Source organism: Sorex fumeus, unplaced genomic scaffold (genome assembly GCF_029834395.1).
Source record: "Sorex fumeus unplaced genomic scaffold, SorFum_2.1 ptg000008l, whole genome shotgun sequence".
Taxonomy (NCBI): Eukaryota; Metazoa; Chordata; class Mammalia; order Eulipotyphla; family Soricidae; genus Sorex; species Sorex fumeus.
The window spans coordinates 29680053-29703069 of record NW_026606065.1 but is presented as its reverse complement, the minus strand read 5'-3'; the positions used below and the strand labels follow the sequence as shown (position 1 = coordinate 29703069).

The window sequence follows — 23017 nt, the reverse complement described above, 5'->3', positions numbered from 1 at the left end:
TCTTCTAGCTCAACCATGCTGCAAGGCCATGACCAGAAAAGCAAGTTCATATGCTTTGCATTACAAAACATGTTCTGCCTTGGGTATTTATTCAGAAGAGGGAAAATAAACGCAGGGTCTTTTGCAAAAAAGACTGGGGTTGAGGGGAGTTAAACCCAGGTAGTAGAGGAAGGAAGCAATAAAGATGAGGTAGAAGCAAGGGATGTGACCCAGTCTCTCTTTGAGACCGTATTGTTCACTGGGACATTCAACACTGCTTTCATAACTTTCAAGGTAGCTATCAGATAATAATGCATGTGGTTTGAAGAAAGGGGAAAATGAGGTACAGTTCCTTTATTTGTTGTTTGTGTTTGCATACACCTGGCTGTACTCAGGGGTTCATACTGGATCTTCACCGAGGGATCACGCCTGGTAGGACTCAGGAGACATATGGGGTGCCAGGGATAGAGCCTGGGTCAGCTGTGTGCAAGGCAAATGTTCTCCCGTCTGTACTATCATGCTGGCCCCTGCGATTGTATTTTTTTTTGTTTTGCTTTTTGGGTCACACCCAGCGATGCACAGGGGTTACTCCTGGTTCATGCACTCAATATTACTCCTGGAAATGCTCGGGGGACCATATGGCATGTTGGGTATCGAATCCAGGTCGTCTGTGTGCAAGGCAAACGTCCTACCCACTTTGTTATTTCTCCAGCCCCTGAGATTGTATTTTTTTTTGGTGGGGGTCACACCCGGCGATGCTCAGGGGTTACTCCTGACTTTACACTCAGGAATTACTCCTGGTGGTGCTCTGGGGGACTAAATGGGATGCTGGGAATCGAACCTGCATGGGTATTGAATCCAGGTCGTCTGTGTGCAAGGCAAATGGCCTACCCGCTGTGCCATCGCTTCAGCCCCGAGATTGTATTTTTAACTGGGATTTTCACCCTTGCTCTCATGGTTTTCAAGAGAGCTGTTGGAAGAATAATGCTCACGGCTTGAAGATGAAGGAGATTTAGCTACAGTTTCTTTCTGTTTTGTTTGTGTTTGGCACACCTGTCGGTGCCCAGGGCTTATTCCTGGCTCTGTACTCAGGGGTCACTCCTGGTGGTGTTCAGGAGACCCTGTGCAGTGCCAGGGATCAAACCAGGGTTAGTCACAGGCAAGCAAGCACCTTACCCTTATATTAGCTCATGGGCCCCCATTTTCACACATTTCTTTGGGGCATCGCTCTTTAGTGATGAGGCTGGGAATGCCCCATTTCCAGTCCAATTGTCACTTGATCACATGAACAGCATTTGTTTGTTTCGGCTTCTGAACTCCGGGGCAAAGGACATGGCCTTTTCCTAGTAGGCACCTTGTCAACAGTTTTGTTTGCTCTGGACAAACACAGGCTCTATGGGTCCCGTGCCTCCCTGTGGGAATCCTCATCCCCTGCATATTGGATCAGAGTCAAACAGCAGTTCTCTGTTGGTTAGATGCGGTACTCAGGAACAGGTCTTTTTTTTCTTCTTTTGGGTCACACCCACAGTGCTCAGGGGTTACTCCTGCTCTGTGCTCAGGACTTACTCCTGGAGGTGCTCAGGGGACCATATGGGATGCTGGGGATTGAACTCGGGTTGGCCACATGCCAGGCAAATGCCTTACCCACTGTACTATCGCTCCAGTCCCTCAGAAACAGTTCTAGGGCATCAGTGAGGTGCCTGGCCTGGTTCAGTGCTAAGCTTGGGATGCAAGGCTTGGTACACAGGTAGCTCTGGGCCTGAACCCAGATCCCCAGCACAGGAAAGAAAGAATTCGTGGGTAGGACATTTGCCTTGCTCAAGGCTGAACAGGTCTGATGCCAGCACCCCATGTGTTCCCTGCTATTCCCCAGGGTGATCCCCGTACTCAGAGCCAGGAGTAAGTCCTGAGCATTGCTGGGTGTTGCCCCCAAACACAACAACTCCGCCCCCCAGATGATTTATATACCCATTTCATTCATTAAAATGGGTAACCAATAGCAGCAAAAGCAAAATGTGTGAGCAGGCATTTAGTAAGAGAAACATAAGCCACCCAAAAATATAGGCACCAGGGTCAAACACAGTAGGAAAGGAAATGCAAATTAAACCATAGTAAGATTTCATTGATACTTGATGAAAATGGATAAGCGTTAAGGTCGGACTGTAGCAAGTAAATGTTGACAGGTCTGGAAACTCTCTCCAGAGGTCACAGATTCAGCTCGGTCACAGAGCACATGCCGAGGGTGCTTGAGGCCCTGAGTTTAATCCTTGCCACTGTAGACCCCCTCTCCCCCCACACACACCCCGTAGCCCCATCATCAGTACTGCTGGGGGCTGAAGGAGGAGGAGCACTGTGGAATACCACACTCCCCACTCCAGTTCCACAGAGGGTGATACCGTAGGGGGTTTCTCATTCATAGCAGGGGGAAAAGAAATGATCAGAGTCATTTTGTAAATTATCAGAGTCTCGCTTTGAAAGCGCTTTGAAACTAACTTAAGACTTACAGGAAAAAGCTGCAAGACTGGTACAAATAAACTGGAACAGGGAGACAGTACAGGGGTTGTCTTGCACTAAGCCGACCCTGGTTTGGTCACCAGAACCACATACAGTCCTCTGGACATTACTGGGGGCCCCAAAACTAAAAAACAAAGAATTCCCCAAATATCTATTTTTCTGTTATCTAGGTTTATGTATAAATAAGTAAGCATTTTAATACGTAAGTTTCAAACCTGGGCTGAATATATGAATGGCAAGTCTCTTTCCTGCTGTTCTATCTCTCTGATCCCTTCTTCTGTTTTGGGGGGGCGGGCACACCCAGTGATCTCAAGATTACTCCTGGTTCTGTGCTCAGGAATTATTCTTAGTGGGCGCAGGGGACCATATGAGATGCTGGAGCTCGAACCCAGGTCAGCTGTGTGCAAGGCAAGTGCCTTACCCACTGTACAATCTCTCTGGCCCCTTTTTCTTTTTGTTGCTGTTTGCTTTTCTGTTTTGTTTTTGATCCACACTCAGCCTTGTTCAGGGCTTACTCCTGGCTCTATACTCAGGGATCATTCCATGTGGAATGCCAGGGATGGAACCCAGGTCGGTTGCATGCAAGGCCAGTGACCTACCTACTGTACTATCTGGCCTCTCTCTCTGTTTTGTTTGCTTTTTTGGGGGGGGGGGAGCACACCCAGCAATGCTCAGGGGTTACTCCTGGCTCTGCACTCAAGAATTACTCCTGGGGATGGAGTGATAGCATAGCAGATAGGGCACTTGCCTTGCACACGGCAGACCCAGGTTCGATTCCCAGCATCCTATATGGTCCCCTGAGTACTGCTGGGAGTAATTCCTGAGTGCAGAGCCAGGAGTAACCCCTGTGCATCACCGTGTGATCCAAAAAGCAAAGCAAAACAAAACAAAAAGAATTACTCCAGGCGGTGCTCAGGAGACCATGGGATACTGGAGATTGAACCAGGGTCCATCACGAGCAAGAAAAATGCCCTTTCTGCTGTCTATGGCTTCGGTCTGCTCTCTCTCTCTGCTGTTCTCTAAACTATTTGCAAATAAGTTGCATATTAGATAACTTTATATCGAGATACTCATGAATCCCCTTTCAAAAAAGGATGTCCCATTTAATAAGCATGGTGATGTTGACTAACTTCAGGGAATTCCACACTGAACCGCTGGTTATGAATTTCCTGCTGCCTACGTCCTGATTTGCCAGCCGCCTTGGTAATGTCCTAACAGCATTTGTTTTTTCCTCCACTAGAGGTTGCAGTGCACGTAGCACATTTACTTTTCCTTTGGTCTCTTTCATCTGGAACCATGCCCGAGTTTTTTTTTTTTTTTTGCCTTTCATCCCAATGGCACTTTTGAAGAATACTACAATTAAAATTTTTTATTTTAAGAAAATGATTCTGATTGTCAGTTTTTTGCATAGATTTTTTTCCTTCTCAGTGTATGATTATAGGGGGCTGGAGCAATAGTCCAGTGGTTACCCACTTGCCTTGCACTTAACCAACCTGGGTTCAATCCTTGGCATCCCATATAGTTCCCAGGCCGTGCCAGGAGTGATCCCTGAGTGCAGAGCCAGTGTGGCCTTCAGAAAAAAAAAAAGAAGGTGATGTGTGATCAAACTCTTTTTTTTTTTTCTTTTTGGGTCACACCTGGCAATGCCCAGGGGTTACTCCTGGCTCTACACTCAGGAGTTACTCCTGGCGGTGCTCAGGGGACCATATGGGATGCTGGGAGTCGAACCCAGGTCGGCCACGTGCAAGGCAAACGCCCTACCCGCTGTGCTATCTCTCCAGCCCCAATGATCAAACTCTTTTTTTGGGTAGTGGGTGCTTGTGCCAATGTCTGACTATATTCAGGTGCCAAATGCCTCTTCAGATGCTGTACACTTGTTAGATGATGCGTTAGTCTCCACTTCGCATCTTGAGGTGCCTGTATCTTTTTCATTGGTTTGATTTGAGCCGAACCTGGAGGTGCTCAGGTGCTACTTCTGGCTCTTCTCAGGGGTCCCTCACAGCAGTGCTCCGTCAGCTCCAGGTCTGCTGCGTGCAGAGCACGAGCACTCATCCTCTGGGCCATTCTTCAGCTCCACTGTGCTTGTTTGACGTTCAGGATGTCCACATGGGTGACATGTTGTCCACGGACATTTTGACCATTTGGGCAAGGTATTATTGCAATTTTTCTACTGCAAGGGAAAGGAATTTTTTAAAGCACATATATTATTATTATTATTATTTTGGTAGGGGACACAGCCAGCTGTGCTCAGGGCTTATTCTGGCTCTGTGCTCAGGGATCACTCCCGGCAGGGTTCAGAGGACCATATAGGTGCTGAGGATCAAACTCAGTTTGGTCGCATGCATGGCAAGTGCTCTCTCTGGCCCACATTTAGACCTTTGCTTGGAAGTGTGGGGCGTTCATAGACCTTCTTAGGGCCCTTGCATGCTTATGTGAGCCGAGCCCTGCCATGCAGAGCCTGGTCCTCTTCCTCTCTGGTTGCTGAACCTGTGAGCTTACCAAGTGTACTTTGCACTTCAGGCTACTCAGATGTCCATTACCCCCTCCCCCTCCTTTCCCAGTTGACCAAAATGAACTGCCTTCCTCATCCAACTCAGCTTTGGATGTTGCAAGCATTTGTCTGAGTTCCAGAGGAAGCTCCTGTTCCTGGAGTTCTTTCTTTCTGTCAGCATATGAGATCATCCTTATTCTCTTCAGGAGCCACATAATACATATATGCCTGGGCTGGAGTGATAGCACCATGAGGAGGGCATTTGCCTTGTAAGCGGCCAACCCAGGTTCGATCCCTGGCATCCCATATGGTCCTCCGAGCACCGCTAGGAGTAATTCCTGAGTGCGGAGCCAGGAGGAACCCCGGAGCATCACTGGATGTGACCCCCCAAAATACATATGTTTTTTGGGGTGCAAAACCTGGCAGTGATCAGGGACCATAAGATGCTGACAGGGGCCTCCTGAATGCAAAGCCTGTGTCCTGACCCTTCAGGCCCTTTCCCTTACCACATCACATTCCGTGCAGATACAACTGATTTATTTTATTCAACCATCCCCCCAGCCACTCCAAGACTTGGATCTTGGCCAGTCTTTCACCTTGTTTCACAAACTGTGATATAATGAAGAACTGCATGTGTGAATAAATCTGCATACTCAAGATCAGCTACATGGTGTCTCTGAGGCTTATTTGCAAAAATAGAATGGCCTGGGGGCCGGAGCAATAGTATAATAGGTAGGGTGCTTCCCTTGCACATAGTCCATCCAGGTTCGATTCCTGGTACCTGAGCCTGTCAAGAGTGATCTTTGAACAAAGAGCCAGAAGTAAGTCCTGAGCACTGCTGGGTTTGAACCAAAAACAACAATGAAAAGTGGAGTGACTGGGTGGAAGGCAAATTTATTCGTAGTTTGGTAAATATTGCAGATCGGTGAAGTTGTATGGTATCAATTCCTATCAGGGCATATGAATTTGTTTACTCAAAGGCATGAGAACTCAGAATTCTAAACTTTTGCCCTTTTGAAAACTTCACTGTAGTCTGAATCTGCCTCTTTCTTCTTTTTTTAAAATCTCTTTTGGGGTCACACTGGTGATGTTCAGGAGTTACTTCTGGCTCTATACTCAGGAATTACTCCTGGTGATTCTCAGGGGACCATGTAGGATGCCTTTGAATCTAGGTTGGCTGTTTGCAAGGCAAACGCCCTCCCTGCTGTACTATCTCTCTTGCCTGTTACCTGTCTCTTTCTTACTGAACGTGGGGGTGTAGATCTCTTCCTTTGTTTGTGGGTGGTGATTAGGAAAGCCAGACCGGGGGCAGGATGAGAACAATGGAATCTCCTCACTGCATATCTGGAATCTTACCATTCAGTGTAGTATCACAGTTTGGGGTGATGACATTTGTCTTCTTTCCCCTAGTAAAGGCAACAGGAAATGAGAAAGGAAAACCAATCAAAGTGCGCCGGATAAGGTGCACTTTGATTCAATCCCCACCATTCCACATGGTTCTTTCTAGCCCTGCCAGGAGTGAACCCAGACGCGACTGACAGAAAAAGAACGAAGGGGAACCTGGATATTAGGGAAAAATGAGCAAGTTTCTGTCACAGTCCAATCCTTTGCTACTTGGTTCCATATAACTTCCTCCTTTATTCTCAGGTAGGGTGATCAGGATGCACTCAGGGGAGGAAAGCTGTTCTGGAAAAAAAAAAAAAGAAAAGAACCAGAGTAATAGTATAATGGGGAAGCTATTTGCCTTGCATTGTGGCTGACCCAGGTTCAAGCCCTGAACATTGCTGGGTATGACCCAAAAAGTCAAAACAAAACAAAAAAAAAGAAAAAGAAAAAAAACAAGCTGTTCTGAGCATAGGAATGTCTGTGCAAGTTTGCAGCTAACAGTGGGCTAATGACAGAGAGCCCAGCAGCCTGGTGTGCCACCGCAGCAAGCAAGCATGGGCATTGCAACTCCACAACAGTGATGGGAAGCCCACTAACCAGGACTGGCAAAATGGCAATCCTGAGTCCATCCCCAGCACCATATATGGTTTGCTAAACATCACAGGAGTAAGCCCCGAGCACAGAGCCAGCAGCAAGCCCTGAACACTACCAGGTGTGGCCCCAACCCCCAACCCTACCTCCCTGAGTCCATTAAAAATATAGAATTGATCTAGTCTATATATAGAGAGAGAGAGCTCAACAGGCCAGAACACATGCTTTAAATACGGGAGGCCTGGATTCAACAACCAATACCCCTTGGCTCCCCAAACACCACTGGTAGTGATACTCGAGCACAGAGCCAGGAGTAGCCTCTGAGCACTGCCAGGTATGGCCCCAAAACAAAACAACCTGAGAAATAGTCTCTTTGTCTGTTTGTTTGGGCCATACCTGGAGGTGCTCAGGGTTTACTCCTGTTCTGCACTCAGGGATTCATCCTGGCAGGGTTCGGAGGACCCTTTGCAGTGCCAGGGATCGAACTTGGATCACCCATGTGCAAGGAAAGTGCCCTCCCCACTGTACCATCTCTTGGTCCCAGATAGTCTTTTATTTATTTATTTTTTTTGCTTTTTGGGTTACACCCGGTGATGTACAGGGGTTACTCCTGACTCTGCACTCAGGAATTACTTCTGGCAGTGCTTGGGGGACCATATGGGATGCTGGGGATCGAACCGGGGTCAGCCGTGTGCAAGGCAAACACCCTACCCGCTGCGCTATTACTCCAGCCCCGACAGACAGTCTTGATGTGGGAGAAACGAGCAAGTTTCTGTCACAGTCCAATCCTTTGCTCCAGCTTCTTGTCCGGAGACCAGTCGGGACGCTGCTAGTCAGCCCACCACCATTACACCCTCTTGTGTGTGGAACACGATGGCATCCAGACATGGGCTCCTGTCGTTCGCCTGCCCAGTGCAGTCATCTTAGTTACTGGTTCCAGCTGCTGATGGAAGATCAGGGAGATTAAAGGGCTGGCAAGTGTGGACAGGCTAGTTTGAGTCACTGTTGGCCCAGTGCTGGACACAGTGTCTTGTCTGTCTGATTGGTCTGTGCCCTGGGTTTTGGCGATGGGCTGCGCTGCTTGGCATCTGTCTCCTTTGCACCCTGGGGATCTGGTGCAACTCCCTGGGAGTTGGTGGAGCCTGGCACTTAGGAAAGACAGGCAGTGAGCTGCGGGGGAGGGCAGTGGGAGTCATCACCCTCTGACAGGAAAGGCTGGTCCATGGTCCATGCCTTTGTGCAGAGAGGATATCGGGAAGCAGTTCCCTGTGGAGTGAACTGAGTCTACGCAGAGTACCTGCTCTAAGACAGAGTGTGTCGGGGGACCGGGACACCCCACTCCCAGCCCTTACTCTCCTTGGCTCTGGGGCCATCATGACACAAGGAGAATGACACAAGGAGCTCTGTGCTCGAGTGTCATGATGCAATGAAACACACAGATCCAGAGGAAGATTGGTGCCTGGTTTCTCAAGAGCCGCTCTGGAGCAGAAACTGATCATAAGGTGCCCGCGGGGACTGGAGAGCTAGAACAGCAGGTAGAGCACTCGCCTTGCATGCAGTCAATCCAGGCGCAATCCTGGGCATCCCACAGGGACCCTCGAACACCATGAGTAACCCCTGAGTACCCCATGTATGACCCTCAAACCGAAAAACCAAACAAACAAAAAAAAAGGTGCCTGAAGAATTCTTGTTTTTTTTGTTTGTTTGTTTGTTTTTTTGGTGTGTGTGGAGGCATACCCTGTGGTGATCAATACTTACTCCTGGATCTGTACTTGGACCACTTCTGGCAGTGCTCGGGGCACCATATGTAGGGCTGGGATCAAAGGTGGGTAAGTTGCAGGCAAGGCAAGCGCCCTACCTGCGATATTATCATACCAGAAATCAACACTGAGGATCAATGGCTTTCTAGGCCACTTCCAGTGTCAGAACTGGGTCCCTGGCATTCCAAGATAATAGAGAGTTGGCAACAAATAGGAAATGACTATCACTGCATGTCACTGAGAAGAATTAGTTTTGGACACAGAGAAAGAGCTTACAGATAAACAGATAATCATAAATGCATTAAATCATTCAGGAAAGGTCAAGTGTTTGAGTTCTTTAAAAGCACTAGCACCAGGAAACACTGCCCAAGATTTGGGAAACACTGTTTCACCTGGATTCCAGCTGCTGGTTGGCAGGCTGACTTGGGCTGTCCTTGGTAAAAAAATCACCATCCATTTCATGTTCCGGTTTGGACTCAGTTTCCTGAGGCAGCAGAGGCAGAAATAATGACGAGCTCAGGCTGGTCAGCTGCAAACTCCCCCATCTCCCGGTCCAGTCGTGTCAGGTGGGCTCTCGCTGCCCAGATCTTACCAGACTCTTTGTGCCCCTCCACTACGGGAGGGAATGCCCAAGACACAGACCCCGACTCTCCACGGGGCCCCATTCTTGGCAGCTGTAGTTAAGAGCCTGCAGTTCCATGCGGTCCCATGCTCCAGCTGAAACTGGCACTCTCTTACCACAGAGGGTAAATATTTGGGAACCAGTGGTTTCTGCTGCAAGTACCTTTCATGGTCAAAAGGTATATGGGACGAGGCAGAGAGGAGATTCAATCCAAGGGCAAAAAGAGGAGGAAGTAGGGGCTGGAGCAATAGCACAGCGGGTAGGGCGTTTGCCTTGCACGCGGCTGACCCGGGTTCAATTCCCAGCATCCCATATGGTCCCCCAAGCACCGCCAGGAGTGCTTCCTGAGTGCAGAGCCAGGAGTAACCCCTGAGCATCGGCTGGGTGTGACCCAAAAAGCAAAAGAAAAAAAAAGGGTGGGGGAGGGAGGAAGTTAAGGGGAGGGAACAAAGTTTCACGGGCAGGCAGTAAATGGTTGAAATCTTGTGAAATGGGCATGTGTTTGCTTTGTCTGTCATGAAAGTTTCTACTTCGGTTTTAGCGCTTCCTCTCAGACACCCACAAGATTCTGTTTCTCGGGGCTGGAGAGATAGCACAGCAGGTAGGGCGTTTGCCTTGCACGTGGCCGACCCAGGTTTGATTCCCAGCATCCCATATGGTCCCCTGAGCACCGCCAAGAGTAACTCCTGAGTTCAGAGCCAGGACTAACCCCTGTGCATCGCCAGGTGTGACCCGAAAAGCAAAAAAAAAAAAAAAAAAAAAAAAAGATTCTGTTTGTCTGGGCATTCGCCATTCGCCACGCTCCCTGACTTACAACTCTCCATCAGTCTTGGCTCTCTCAAGAGGACTGTTGGAAGTGCTCGAGTGATAGCACAGCGAGTAAGGCATTTGGTTGGTATATGGCTGCCCCAGGTTCAATCCCCGGCACCCCGTATGGACCCTGGGCATGGCCAGGAGTGATACATGCAGATCTAGAAATAGCCCTGAGCACCACCAGGTGTGGCCCTCCTAACCCCCTAACCCCGCCCCCCCCAAAAAAAGAAGACTGTTGCAGGGGTGGGAGAGATAGTACAGCGACAGAGGGCTTGTGTTGCACACAGCTGACACCTCACATTGTCCCCGAAGTTGCCAAGAGTGAGCCCTGAGTACAGAGCCAGGAGTAAGCTCCAAGCACTGCTGGGTGTGGCCCCCAAACAAAACAGAAAAAATGGCTGTTGGAGAAACAGAATGTTTTGGAGCACAAACCCCAAAGCTGGCAGACTGAAAGATCAGACAAGACTGATACTTTGTGCATTTATTTATTCAAAACTTTTTCTTTTTTTTTTTTTTTGCTTTTTGGGTCACACCCGTAATGCACAGGAGTTACTCCTGGCTCTGTACTCAGAAATCACTCCACAGGGGTTACTCCTGGCTCTGCACTCAGGAAGCACTCCTGGCGATGCTCAGGGATGCTGGGAATCGAACCTGGGTCAGCTGTATGCAAGGCAAACGCCCTACCAGTTGTGCTATCTCTCCAGCCCCTATTCACAACTTTTAAATTTTGGCCCCATTAACCTTTACAGTGCTATTAATGGTAGGGCTTCATGTGCAACAGAATCCAACCCTACACCCTCAGCTGGACTGTCCCTTTGCCTTTGCCCTCTCCTAATGATCCCTTCCTTTAGTAGTGAAAGGAACTGGCTAACGACCAGTTCTTGTTCTGTGTACTGACGCTGAAAGTCACTGATTTGCTCGAGCGGGCACCAGTAACGTCTCCATTGTGAGATTTGTTACTTTGGCATATCGAATATGCTACGGGGAGATTGCCAGGCTCTGCCGTGCGGGCGGGATACTCTTGGTAGCTTGCTGGGCTCTCCGAGAGGGGCGGAGGAATGGAACCCAGGTGGGTTGCATGCAAGGCAAACGCCCTACCCGCTGTGCTATCGCTCCAGCCCCAACCAGGAGTTTTGAAAACATTCCCATTACCGGGGGAAAAAGGAGCGAGGACAGTCTTAAGGCATCTGTCTTGTCTGGCAGTACCCAGGAGCTGGAAACACCATGGAACACCCTGCTGGGCGCTGGATCCTTATCCTCCACCCCCGCAGGTCAGAGACTCAGAGCAGGGTGGGGAGTCCCCAGGTGGGGTCTTTCTCCCCCCGGCCCCCTCCTCCTCCTCCCACCTCCCCATACTGAAACAAAAGTCCAAGACAGCCAGCCCCGGCTGCGAGCCGAGTCTCGCCAGCTAGGAGGGGAGCCGCTTTGCCTCGCCAAGGCGTTCAAAGGGGGACGCATTAGATACCCACCCATCTGCTGGGGATGAAGGTCGGAAGCGCCAGGCCCTGGCGGCACTTCGGGGGGCGCCTGGCGCTCGGGTTTCGGCCGGTCTCCTCCCGGGAGAGCCCAGGACGTGGGCGAGGCCTTCCCGTCTTCTCTCGGGGCGCGTCTGCTCCAGCCCCCCGCACCCTCGGCTGCCCTCCCTCACGCAGTGAGCACACCCGGGCAGGCGGCGGGGCTGCAGAAGAGGTGGCCCGCGGGCATACCCGGCGGCAGGTGGCCGCTACACCGACGCAAGTCCAGGTTGCGCAGTGCATGCACCCAGCTGGGGATCGGCCCGGCTGCACCGGGCGGAAAAACAGGCTCCCCCAGGGCCGCGGGACCCACGTGCCCGCCCGCCCGGCGCCCGCCGGGTCCTAGCGCCCGCCCGCTCGCTCCAGCCAGCCCGCGGCCCCGCCGCTGCAGCGGGACTTTCCCAGCCCCTCCCGCGCCGCCAGGGGCGGGGCCTCGGGCCCCCGGCTCCTGATTGGCCGAGGTCTCGACACACCCCCTTCGCCCACGCTCGGCGGGGTGAGAGGTCAGCGGCGCGCCGGGCCATCAGGGTGACAATGGCGGGTCTCTGGGTGGGAGCAGCGGCGCTGGTCGCGGCTGGACGGCGTGGGCAGCGGACGCCGTTGTGGACCCTGAAGGTGAGGAGCGGGGCTTGGGGCGGGCGCCGCCTGACCGAGTGGCCGGAGGGTCTGGGACCACCCCGGGCCTTGCCGGGACCCCTCTACCCCGCCACGGACCCTCCGAGTGGGCACTGCAGTGGTCAGCGGCCAGCAGCTTCCGCTCGGTGCACCGAGGGCCGAGGAGCCTCCCCCGCGCGCGTCCGCTCGGCGCCCCCGCGGCGCGGGGACAACCTTCAAGGCGGTCACCTGCCGGCCCCTGCTCCCCTCACCCCCCACGTTCCTCCCCCCCCACCCCGCCTATCCTGGGGGGGGGGGTGTCCCGAGTGACCCTGGAGCTTCCATTTACTCGGGTCGGTTTTTCCTGCGGGGACGGGACACTGCACCGGCTGGCACGTGGCCCTGGGCTGCCCCGGGTGGGGGAGGCTGTGGAGCCTGTTGCAACAATGTGACAGCCGGGCGAGCCCCCTCTGCGTGCCGGGCACCGTCAGCCCCAGCCTCCTGTTTCTTCCAAACTCTTCTTGGTCCCGCTGGTTGGGTTGGTCCCCCGGGTAGCCTTCCTTGCCTGACCCAGAGACCCGACAGGAGGTGTGTAGGTCACACACCTGCCTGATTTGAGCTGTCAGCTAACACGCTTTCCTCTGCAACTTCTTTCTATCAAAATGAACGAGGTCCGTCTGCCTGCAGACATCCTGCTTCTTAGCCTACCTTTTATTATTTTACTAGTATTCTTCCTATTTATTTTTTTGGGGGGTTTGTTTGGGGGCCATATCTGGCGGTGCTCAGGGGTGACTCTGTCCTTAAGAACTACTCCTGCTTGGGGCTAGAGTGATAACACAGTGGGTAGGTCGTTTGCCTTGCACATGGCGGACCCGGGTTCCATTCCCAGTATCCCATATGGTCCCCTGAGCACCGCCAGGAGTGATAACTGAGTGCAAAGCCAGGAGTAACCCCTGATCATTGCTGGGTTTTGGTGACCCAAAAAGGAAAAAAAAAAAGAGAAAGAATTATTCCTGGCATGCTTGGAGGGTTCATATAGGGTGCGGGGGATTGAACTCAGGTCAGCCACGTGCAAGGCGAACACTCTGCCTACTGTACTATCCTCTGGCCCCTTACTAGTACTATTTTTGGATTTGGGGCTGCACCTGGCTCTGTGCACAGGGATCAATCCTGGCAGGGCTGTGGAGCCAGGGATCAATCCCCAGTTGGCTGTGTGCATGGCAGTGTCCTCCCGGATGTGGATGTGTTATGACCCGGGGCCCTGTACCCTGGCCTTTAAAGATCCATCTGGAACCTGATTGGTTGTTGCTGAGTTTGAGAACTGGAAGACTCTCAGAGAGAATCTGGTCTGTCCTTTTGGAAAGAGGAGCTGACGCTCTGAGGCCCAGGTGAGCTCCTGGGGGAGCTGCAGCCCCCTGCTAGAACTGAGTCAAGCCAGTCTGCGGCTGTGCTGGGCTTGGTTTTGGCATTCCCAGGGCCACAGTGCCTTCGTCTAGCTTTTATTTATCCACTTGTGTTTGTGGCACTTGGTGACCAGGCAGTGCTGGGGGTCCAGCCCAGCTGCCACGAGCAAACTATGTGCTTCAGCCCTCGAAACTGCTCTCAGCCCCTGCCCCCTTTTAAGATGATGATGATGATGATGATGATGATGATGATGATGATGATGATGATTTTGCTTTTTGGGTCACACCCGGCAAAGCACAGGGGTTACTCCTGGCTCTGCACTCAGGAATTACTCCTGGCGGTGCCCCGCGGACCATATGGGATGCTGGGAATCGAACCTGGGTCTGCCGCGTGCAAGGCAAATGCTCTACCCACTGTGCTATCGTTCCAGCTCCCCCCAGTGCCCCCTCCCCCCCTTTAAGATTAGCTTGTTGGGGGCCCAGAGAGCTAACCAGGGCTGAGAACATGCCTGGCATGTACAAGGCCTGAGTTCAATTTCTGACACAGTTTCCCTAGCAACCCAAATGTGAACCTCCCCTGCTTCCCCCCTCCCCAGAAGAAGCTAATTTATTATTTTCCTTTCTCTCCGTGGAAGGCTAGGCTGCAGAGATCAGCCTGGCCCTCAAGCGTACAGGCATTCATTTTTCCTCTGAACCACATTGGAGCCCATCCTGCTCATTATTTCTTCATATCTCTTATTTTATCTTTATCAGCTGGCAGTTATAACGTGTTTACATATGTTGGCTGCCCTGGGCCATCGGCTTCCAGCCACTCAGATTTTTTTTTTTTTAAATGTAGGAGAGAGAGGGCTGGAGCGATAGCACAGCGGGTAGGGCATTTGCCTTGCACGCAGCCAACATGGCCGACCCAAGTTCGATTCCTCCACCCCTCTCAGAGAGCCCGGCAGGCTACCGAGAGTATCCCGCCCGCATGGCAAAGCCTGGCAAGCTACCCGTCATGTATTCGATATGCCAAAAACAGTAACAACAAGTTTCACAATGGAGACATTACTGGTGCCCGCTCGAGCAAATCAATGAACAAGGGGAGGACAGTGCTAATGTAGGAGTACTGCTATTTATTCAGCCATTGATTAAACTGATTGAATTGAAGCCACTTAGACTTCTGTGTCTTCTCAACTTACTTTGTCGGTGATTAGCAGCTCCTTTATGGGCCTTTTATTTTTCATTTGTTTTGGGGCCATCACAGGCTGTCAGGACTTATTCCTGGCTTGGTGCTCAGGGATTATTCCTGGTGGGGCCCGGGATTCCATTCTCAAAGATAGAACTTGGGTCAGCTGTGTTCAAGGCAAGAGTGTTATCTGCGGCACTAGTTCTCACTGGTCCTTTTAGCCTTTATATTTAAAAAAAGAAACAAAACATAATTTATTTATTGGTTTTTGGGCTCTACCCAGCAGTGCTCAGGAGTTACTCCTGGTGGTACTCAGGGGACCATATAGGATGCTGGTGGGGATTGAACTTGGGTCATGTACCTGGCAGACACTCTCCCTGCTGTGCTGCCTCTCCGGTTCTCCCTTTCAGCCTTTTGAAAAAACAAATCTTGTGGGTTATATCCCGTATTCCATGTCTAGGGGATGAATATTATTTCTGGTCTCTTAGATGTTTGTGAGCAAAACCAAGTAGGTATAAAATGCCTTATTTGGGAAGAGGTCCTGGTGCAATAGAAAGATTAAAATCGACTGGTTTGACCAAGTCCAGATTTTGAGTTGTGTGTCCTAGCCTGATTCCACACTGGTGTGTCGTCATGTGAGTTGTTGTGCTTGATCCTTCCAGCAGCCGTATGTGTCATCCCTGTTGACGGCGAGGCGATTGCGGTGCCAAGTGTCTGACTTGCCCCAAAGGACAGAGCACAAAGTGGCAGAGGCCGGGTTTCGGCCTCCACAGCCTCCTGCACTCATGGCCGTTCCCCACGGCTGAAGGCCAGAGAGGACTCGCCTTTGGAAGTGACAGCTGAAAAGTGTTGCGGGTGACTGTGTGAGTTCCTTCTCAGAGACTAGCAGTGCCTCCAGGGTGAGCACAGTGCATGCAAAGGTCCTGTGGCCAGTGTGAGCGGCATACATGCTGCAAAAACCAAGAGAGGTCTATGGAGGCTCTGGTCAAGCCTAGATGATAGTGCTTGGGGAGGGTTGAGTTGCAACCTGCAGGGCCTGGGGCCAAGGTGAGGAGTTTGATCTTCTGTGGCGATAGGAGGCACTGCACCAGTGTGTTTGGTCAGAGAGACCGAGAGAGAGATGGAGGTTGACTGCTTGCGGCTCCATCCTCAGCATATGCAGGATAACACGCTCTCGATCGGCTCGGCAGTTCATGCCCTTTGAATTCAACTACATGCACTGATAATCCCTACCGTGTTGCGGGTCCTGTGACAGATGTCTTGCATTGGTGTCCTCTACAGCAGAGCCGACTGCACAGCTGGGCTGTGGGTAGGGACGGGTCCCCCCTAGCTCATGCTCGGTGGGTACTCCAGCCCTTCCCAGCTCGGCCCTGCCCTGGCCTCAAGTGACTTTAGCTGGGAAAACATGCCAGCTCCACGGCTGTGGCCTGGGCTTGGAGCACACAGGGTGCCGCTGGTGGGGCCGGGGGGTGGGGGGGTGCTGCATCCCGGGGATGGGTGGCAGGGTCCCCATGCAGCTCAGAGCTCCACTGCCTCGCTTGCTCACTCTGTACTTCCTGTAGCTCCTAGCAACCCCCACCCCATCAGTCTCTGTCCTCATCCCTCATCCACCCTTTCTCTCATCTATTTCCTTTGTAAGACACTTGTCACCGAATAGAGGAGGGCCACAGCAGGCTCAGGAGCCCTCTAAAGATTTCTCAAGGGGCCAGAGCAACAGCACAGCCGGAAGGGTGCTTACCTTGCATGTGGCTGATCTGAGTTCGATCCCTGACATCCCATGGGGTCCCCGAGCACCGCCAGGAGTAATTCCTGAGTGCAGAGCCAGGAGTAACCCCTGAGCAGAGCCAGGTGTGACCCAAAAAGCCAAAAGTAAAAAAAAAAAAAGACTCAAGGCCCCTTTCCCTCAGAGGTCTCACTGGCCAGTTCCTGAACAGAGACCCCCCAGCCCTGCCCGGTGAGAGCGGGCTTGGGGCTCTGTGTCTTCACACGGGACTGAGTCAGCTGGACACACAGACATTCAGAGTGATGAGTGATGGCCCATGGGCTGGAGTGGCTTTGGTGTTGGGAGGGTCCCCAAGAAAAACTGGGGAGAAACGCGTGAGCTTGTGGCCCTCAATGTCCTTGCAGCTGACTGTCGTGTGCTGGTCATCAGGCGCTCTGGGTGGGCAGGGTGGTGGCCCTGGGGAGTGTTCTCGGCACTGGGTCTGGAGGGCTTGGAGTGACGCACTCGTGGGTGGGTGTGAGCGTCAGGGAGTGTGGGCCTAGTGCTCTGCGGGCATGCGGTGGGTGGGGGGCAGCTCTGCGGAGATCCAGGCTGCAGGGGAGTGGGGGGAGGGGGGAGGCACCAAGCTGTTGAGGAGGCTGAGCCCTGGGCACCTTTGGAACCCGAGTCCCTTGGACGCAGCCCAGGAGGCACGAAGCTGCGTCCACATTTAATTATCAACGTCCACATTTAATTATCAACCCCCTCTGCTGAGTCTCAGGTGCAGTGAGGCCAGGACCCTCCAGACAGTGGCAGGAGATTGTCCCACCGAAAAAGGACAGGTCATTGCCCCTGAGCTGCAGTGCGGTCTTGGAGAGAGGTGACGGAGCCCAGGGCTCCCGTTTCTATCGTTCTGTGCCCAGGTCACTGCTGGCAGGGCCTGGGGCCCTTTTGTGGTGCTGGAGATTGAACCAGGGTGGACCCAGGTCAGCCCTGACACCTTGCCTTGGATGAGGAATGAGATTCTGTGTATACACATGCATATATGGCTTCGTGTGTATGTAGCTGTGTGTACACACGTGCATGCGGCTCTGTGTGTACACACGTGTATGTGGCTCTTTGTGTATACAAGTGTGTGCAGCTCTGTGTATACATGTTTATATGCTCTATCTGCCTGTTCCCTGCCTTTGGGTCAAGAATATGGCTCTGGGGCTGGAGTGAAGGAGTGCCCTGACGAGGGAGGAAGAAGCACTGCCCTTCGGTAAGAGAAGCCAGCTAAAACATTTAACTGCTGAATTGCTGAACCCTCTTATGCAATGGTTTCCACACATTTGGAGCTGGGACAAGTGGAGTGGGTTGGGTGTTTGCCTTGCACACAGCTGACCCGGGTTCAATTCCCAGCATCCCATATGGTCCCCCGAGCACTGCCAGGGGTAATTCCTGAGTGCAGAGCCAGGAGTAATCCCTGTGCATCGCCAGGTGAAACCCAAAAAGAAAAAAAAAAAAAAAAAGAACGTGGCTCTGTGTACATACATGCATATATGCAATGTAGACATATTCCTTAACCGAAGACGGAAGATGGGACAGGGCTGACCTGGCTTGATTGTCATTCAGTATATATTTGATCTTTGGGTCACACCCAAAAATGTGACTTGTGACTTATTCTCAAAGGACTCACAGGTTGTGCTGGGGGTCGAACCTGGGTTAGCCGCGTGCACCTTATGTGTCTTATCTGCTCTACATCTCTCTAACCCGCTAAGGAACATTCAGTTGGAACAAACCTTGTCCCAGCTCCAAATGTGTGAAACCCATTACATAAGAGGGATCAGCAATTCAGCAGTTAAGTGTTTTAGCTGGCTTCTCTTACCGAAGGGCGGTGCTTCTTCCTCCCTCCTCCGGGCAAGTGGCCCCTACCTGCCAACAGGGTCAGATCCCAGAGTCGCTGCCAGGCTGTTCCTCCAGAGGCCCCTTTGGCTAATGTTTTTGAACTGGTGAGCCCGAGTGTTTGCGTTTCGGTTGACTTGCTCCAGCCCGTCCCGTTCAGACTGAAAGTACAGGCTGGCAAAGTACAGGCTGGCAATCTTCTCTGCTTGCAGTGTCGGGCATACCGATGCCGGCTTATGTGAAAACCGTCCCATTGCTTCCTGCTGTTCGCCACCGCGTATGCCAAACACACTTTGCACGTTCTCCTCGTGACTACTTTCTGTCCAAGATAATAATTCTACCTGGATCACACGTGAACACACGTCCTGCGTGGTATGAAATGTCGAAGAGATCAGAGAGAGTGCAGGAGAACTATTCCTGGTTCTCTGCTCGGGGCTCACTCCTGGTGGTGCTTGGGGGACCATTGGGACTGGGGATAGGTGGCCACAGGCAAAGCCACTGCCTTAACCCTGTACTATCTTTCCAGCCCATCTGCATCTCTTTTGTGGGAAGGGTAACTATCTGAGTGCCTCTGGTTTTTCGTACGAAGTTGTGTTTTCTTGACTTGTGTGACCCCTTGGCAGCTGTTGGTAGGAAGGCTGAGGAAGTCCCATCGCCTGTGTTGTATCAACATGAACAGTGGCTGGCAAAATGATTGGCTCTGCATTGTGTAACTCTGATGCAAGGGAACTCCAGAATTGCTCGTTCTCCAGAGCCTGAAGTTACACTGACCCTTCCATGTTCCATGTGCCACATGAGTGTGGAAAATGTGGGAAGTGTTTGTTCATATATATATATGTGTGTGTGTGTGTGTGTGTGTGTGTGTATATATATTTGCTATTTTTTTTGTCACACCTGGCGATGCTCAGGGGTTACCCCTGGCTCAAGCACTCAGGAATCACTCCTGGCAGTGCTCAGGGGATCATAAGGGATGCTGGGAATCGAACCCGGGTCGGCCGTGTGCAAGGCAAACAAACGCCCTCCCTGCTATGCTATCGCTCCAGCCCCTTGTTCATATATTTTTGTGTGTGAGGGAAGGGTTGGAGGGTTGGGCCACCCCTGGCTCTGTGCTGGGGAGATGCTTCAGGTGCAGTTGGGAAACTATGTGGTGCCGGGGACTGAGCTGGGGTGAAGCTGGTGCAAGGCGAGTTCCTTAACCTGCATTGCCTCTTACTGCAGGGGAGCCGAGACTCTGCGTACTGGGCGGTCATTCTGTCACACTCTCCTTTCTCGCTGGTGACCGGAGGGATGGCCTTTCTCAGTGGAGCTGATGGAAGGTCCTCCTTAGAACTGTCTCTAGGTCGGATCTTGAAAGTTTCTGATAGGATTTGTAGCAAGTGTGTTACATGCTTTAAAACTCCCATCGGGGCTGGAGAGATAGCACAGCGGGTAGGGCGTTTGCCTTGTACACGACCAACCCGAGTTCGATTCCCAGCATCCCATATGGTCCCCTGAGCACCACCAGGAAGTAACTCCTGAGTTCATCGCCAGGTGTGACCCAAAAAGAAAAAAAAAAACCTCCCATCAAGGGCTGGGGTGTCGTGTGGGTGCTAAGGCACCTGTGATGTGATGTGATGTGATGTGATGTGATGTGATGTAACTGTGATGATAACTCCGGATTCGACCTCCAGCACTCTGTCTGGTCCCTAGAGCACTGGCAGGAGTGGCCCCTGGGCACAGTGCCAAGAAGTAACCCCAACCTGCCCCCAAACAACCCCAGCAGTGACTGTTAAAATTTTCTGTTAGAAATTCAAACAAGCCTGCAGTTTCTCCCTGCAGTTAAAGAAAAAAAAAGACATTTTGGTTTTGATGTAGTATATGGATTTATTTGTTGTTTGACTTGTGTTCTTTATCGTTTTGATCTGCCTTGAACTTCTGCCAGGTCAGAGAGAACCTGTCTGGGTGCCAAGTGCAGAAAGGTTCAGATTTGCTGTGGGAACTTCACGGTCCCTTTTGGCCTGGTGGCTGTGCCGGGGTCTTGGTCACCCAACAGAACTGTGGACTTGCATATGGTGGGCCAGATGCTCGCACACTTACAACCTGAATGTTTTTCCCCTTTTTTCCCCCTAGTGATACCATTTGTGAGCCCCACAGCTCCAAGTATTTTTATAAAACAAAACAAAACAAAACAAAACAACCATCACCAAAACCCCCACTAAATAAAGCTTCCCTCCAAACCAGTTGATCAATTTTCTCTTACATTCCGGCCAGGTGTGACCTGCATGACCTGCTGGGGACATGACTCAGCTACGCCCCAAAGCCCTGGGTTCCATTTCGGTCCGCTTCTCTTACCCCCACCACGCCATTGAATATGACTCTTACCCCCCAACACTCCTCATGTGCCCTTCCACCCCCACCCCCAATGGTGGAGGAGGTTTTACACTCCTGGTTTCCCCAGAGTACATAAAGTATTCTCTAACTGCCTCAAGCCTGTCTCAGGAGTTGGCTGTTTAAAAATACCCCAGGGGCAAAATTAAAAGCCTATGCTAAATTCCTCCTTGCTTGGGGAGCTTCCCTCCCCCCCCCCTTCTACTTTCCAATAAACTTTTCTACTTAAAAAAAAGAAAAAGCCACAAAACCCCCACAAGCCTGAGCTATACAGTACCGCAGTAGGGAGTTGCCTAGCATGCGGTAGGGTCCCGTATGATCCCCGAGCACCACCAGGAGTAACTCCTGAGCAATGCTGGTTGTGACACAAAAAGACAAAAACCAAACCAAAACAAAATATCCCAGCCCTAGGTCCAGAGTGAAGGTGTAGCAAGTAAGGTGTTGGCCTTGCCCAAGGCCCCTGGATTGGATCCCCAGCACCCCAGATGGTTCCCCGAGCTTGCCAAGAGTGATTCCTGAGCACAGAACCAGGAGTAACTTCTGAGCATTGCCGGGTGTGACCCAAAAACCTGGAAAACAACAAAAAACCCAGCCCTTTTAGGATAGGAAATACAGCATCCTTTTGGAACCCACTTAACCGAGAGTATCTCGCCCGCACGGCAGAGCCTGGCAAGCTCCCCGTGACGTATTTGATATGCCAGACACAGTAACAACAAAGTCTCCAATGGAGACGTTACTGGGCCCGCTCGAGAAAATCGATGATCAACGGGAGGGGCTTTACTTACTTACTTTACTTAATGAGTGCTAGTTGAAGTTTTTATCCCAGAAGAGATCTTTTTTTTTTTAATTTTAATTTTTTTCATTGAGTCATTGTGAGATATACAGCTACAAAGCTCTTCATGATCGGGTTTCAGTCATACAATGATCCAACACCTGTTTCTCCACAGTGTCCTTTTCCCACCCCCAGTGACCCCAGTTTCCCTCCTGCCACCCCTCTACCCTCCAGCCTGCCTCTCTGGCTCTATGACAGGCACTTACCTTCTGTCCGTCTCTCCCAGAAGAGATCTTTGCAGGGCCAGAGTGATAGTACAGAGGTAGGTATTTGCTTTGCACGTGACCCATCTGGGTTCAATACCCGGGATCCCACAGGGTCCCCTGAGCATCACTGGGTGTGGCACAAAGAGCAAAAACAGAAACAAAAAAAAAATCTTTGAGATGGACTGCTCTGCTCCCGCTTGTCTGAGATGCAGGGACTAGTACCATGGTACCGTCTCCTCCGAGTGGCTCTGGTGCGTTGCAACCTCCCTTCCCCCCTGCTCCAGTCTGGGGCACCCTGGTTTAGTCGGCCTGGTGCAAAGTTTGGAGGCATCTCTGCAGTGAGCTGCTCGGTCCCGAGATTCTTTTGTGTGCCTTTGGATTTAAAACTTTTAAAATGATGGGCACCACTTGATGTTAAAGAATCATGGGCTTGGGTCATTGTATTATTATCATTATTAAAAAATTTGTTAGTATGGGGAGGCTGGAGACTGGAGAGAGAATACAGCTGGGTCAAGCTCTTGCCTTGTACACAGCCAACCCAGGTTCGATCCCCGGCTCTGCGTACTGTCCCCTGAGTCCCAGCAGGAGTGATGCCTGAGCACAGAACTAGGAGTCAGCCCTAAGCACTGGTGTGGTTGTTTCTTGAATCACAGCCCATGGTACTCAGGGCTATGGAGGTCATTGCCACTCCTTAGAATGGAAGAGACACATCCTGTTCTCTCTCTCTCTGGCCCCAGGCTGGGGACTTTAAAAGGGAAACAGGAAGAAAATGAAGTTCCTCTCATTCCTGAGCTCTTTCTTCTTTGCTGAGGTTTTATTGGGAGCACAGGCTTTATTTTGTGAAATGTGTTTCATTTCTTACCTTTAATATGTTTTTTTTCTTTTTTTTGTGAAGCCACTGTGATGTTTTCCCTTTGCTTTTATATTGAGTACATGTTGTAATTTGGGGCTTGATCCTTCCATGATGTGATCGTATGAAACGGAATCTATTTATTTTGTGTTTTTTGTTTTTGGGCCACACCTTGTTATGCTTAGGGGTTACTCCTGACTGTACTCAGGGACCACTCCTGGCCGTGTTTGGGGTGTCAGAGATTGAACCCAGGCTGGCCGAGAGCATAGCAGGGCTTGCTGTCCTAGTACCTTATTGGGTTTTCCTTTATGCAGGTAGATCTGAGACTTCGGGATATGTAT

General features: G+C 51.4%; 1 protein-coding gene across 1 annotated transcript in view; it reads left to right on the top strand.

Moving 5' to 3' along the window:
• The first annotated feature begins 12170 nt into the window (after positions 1-12170).
• The window catches only part of PCCA (propionyl-CoA carboxylase subunit alpha), a 274548-nt gene continuing 263701 nt past the window's right edge, over positions 12171-23017 (top strand). The window contains exon 1 of the mRNA XM_056109803.1: positions 12171-12285. Coding sequence (XP_055965778.1) covers positions 12205-12285 — 81 coding nt within the window. The 5' untranslated portion in view covers positions 12171-12204. The remainder of the gene's footprint in view (positions 12286-23017) is intronic.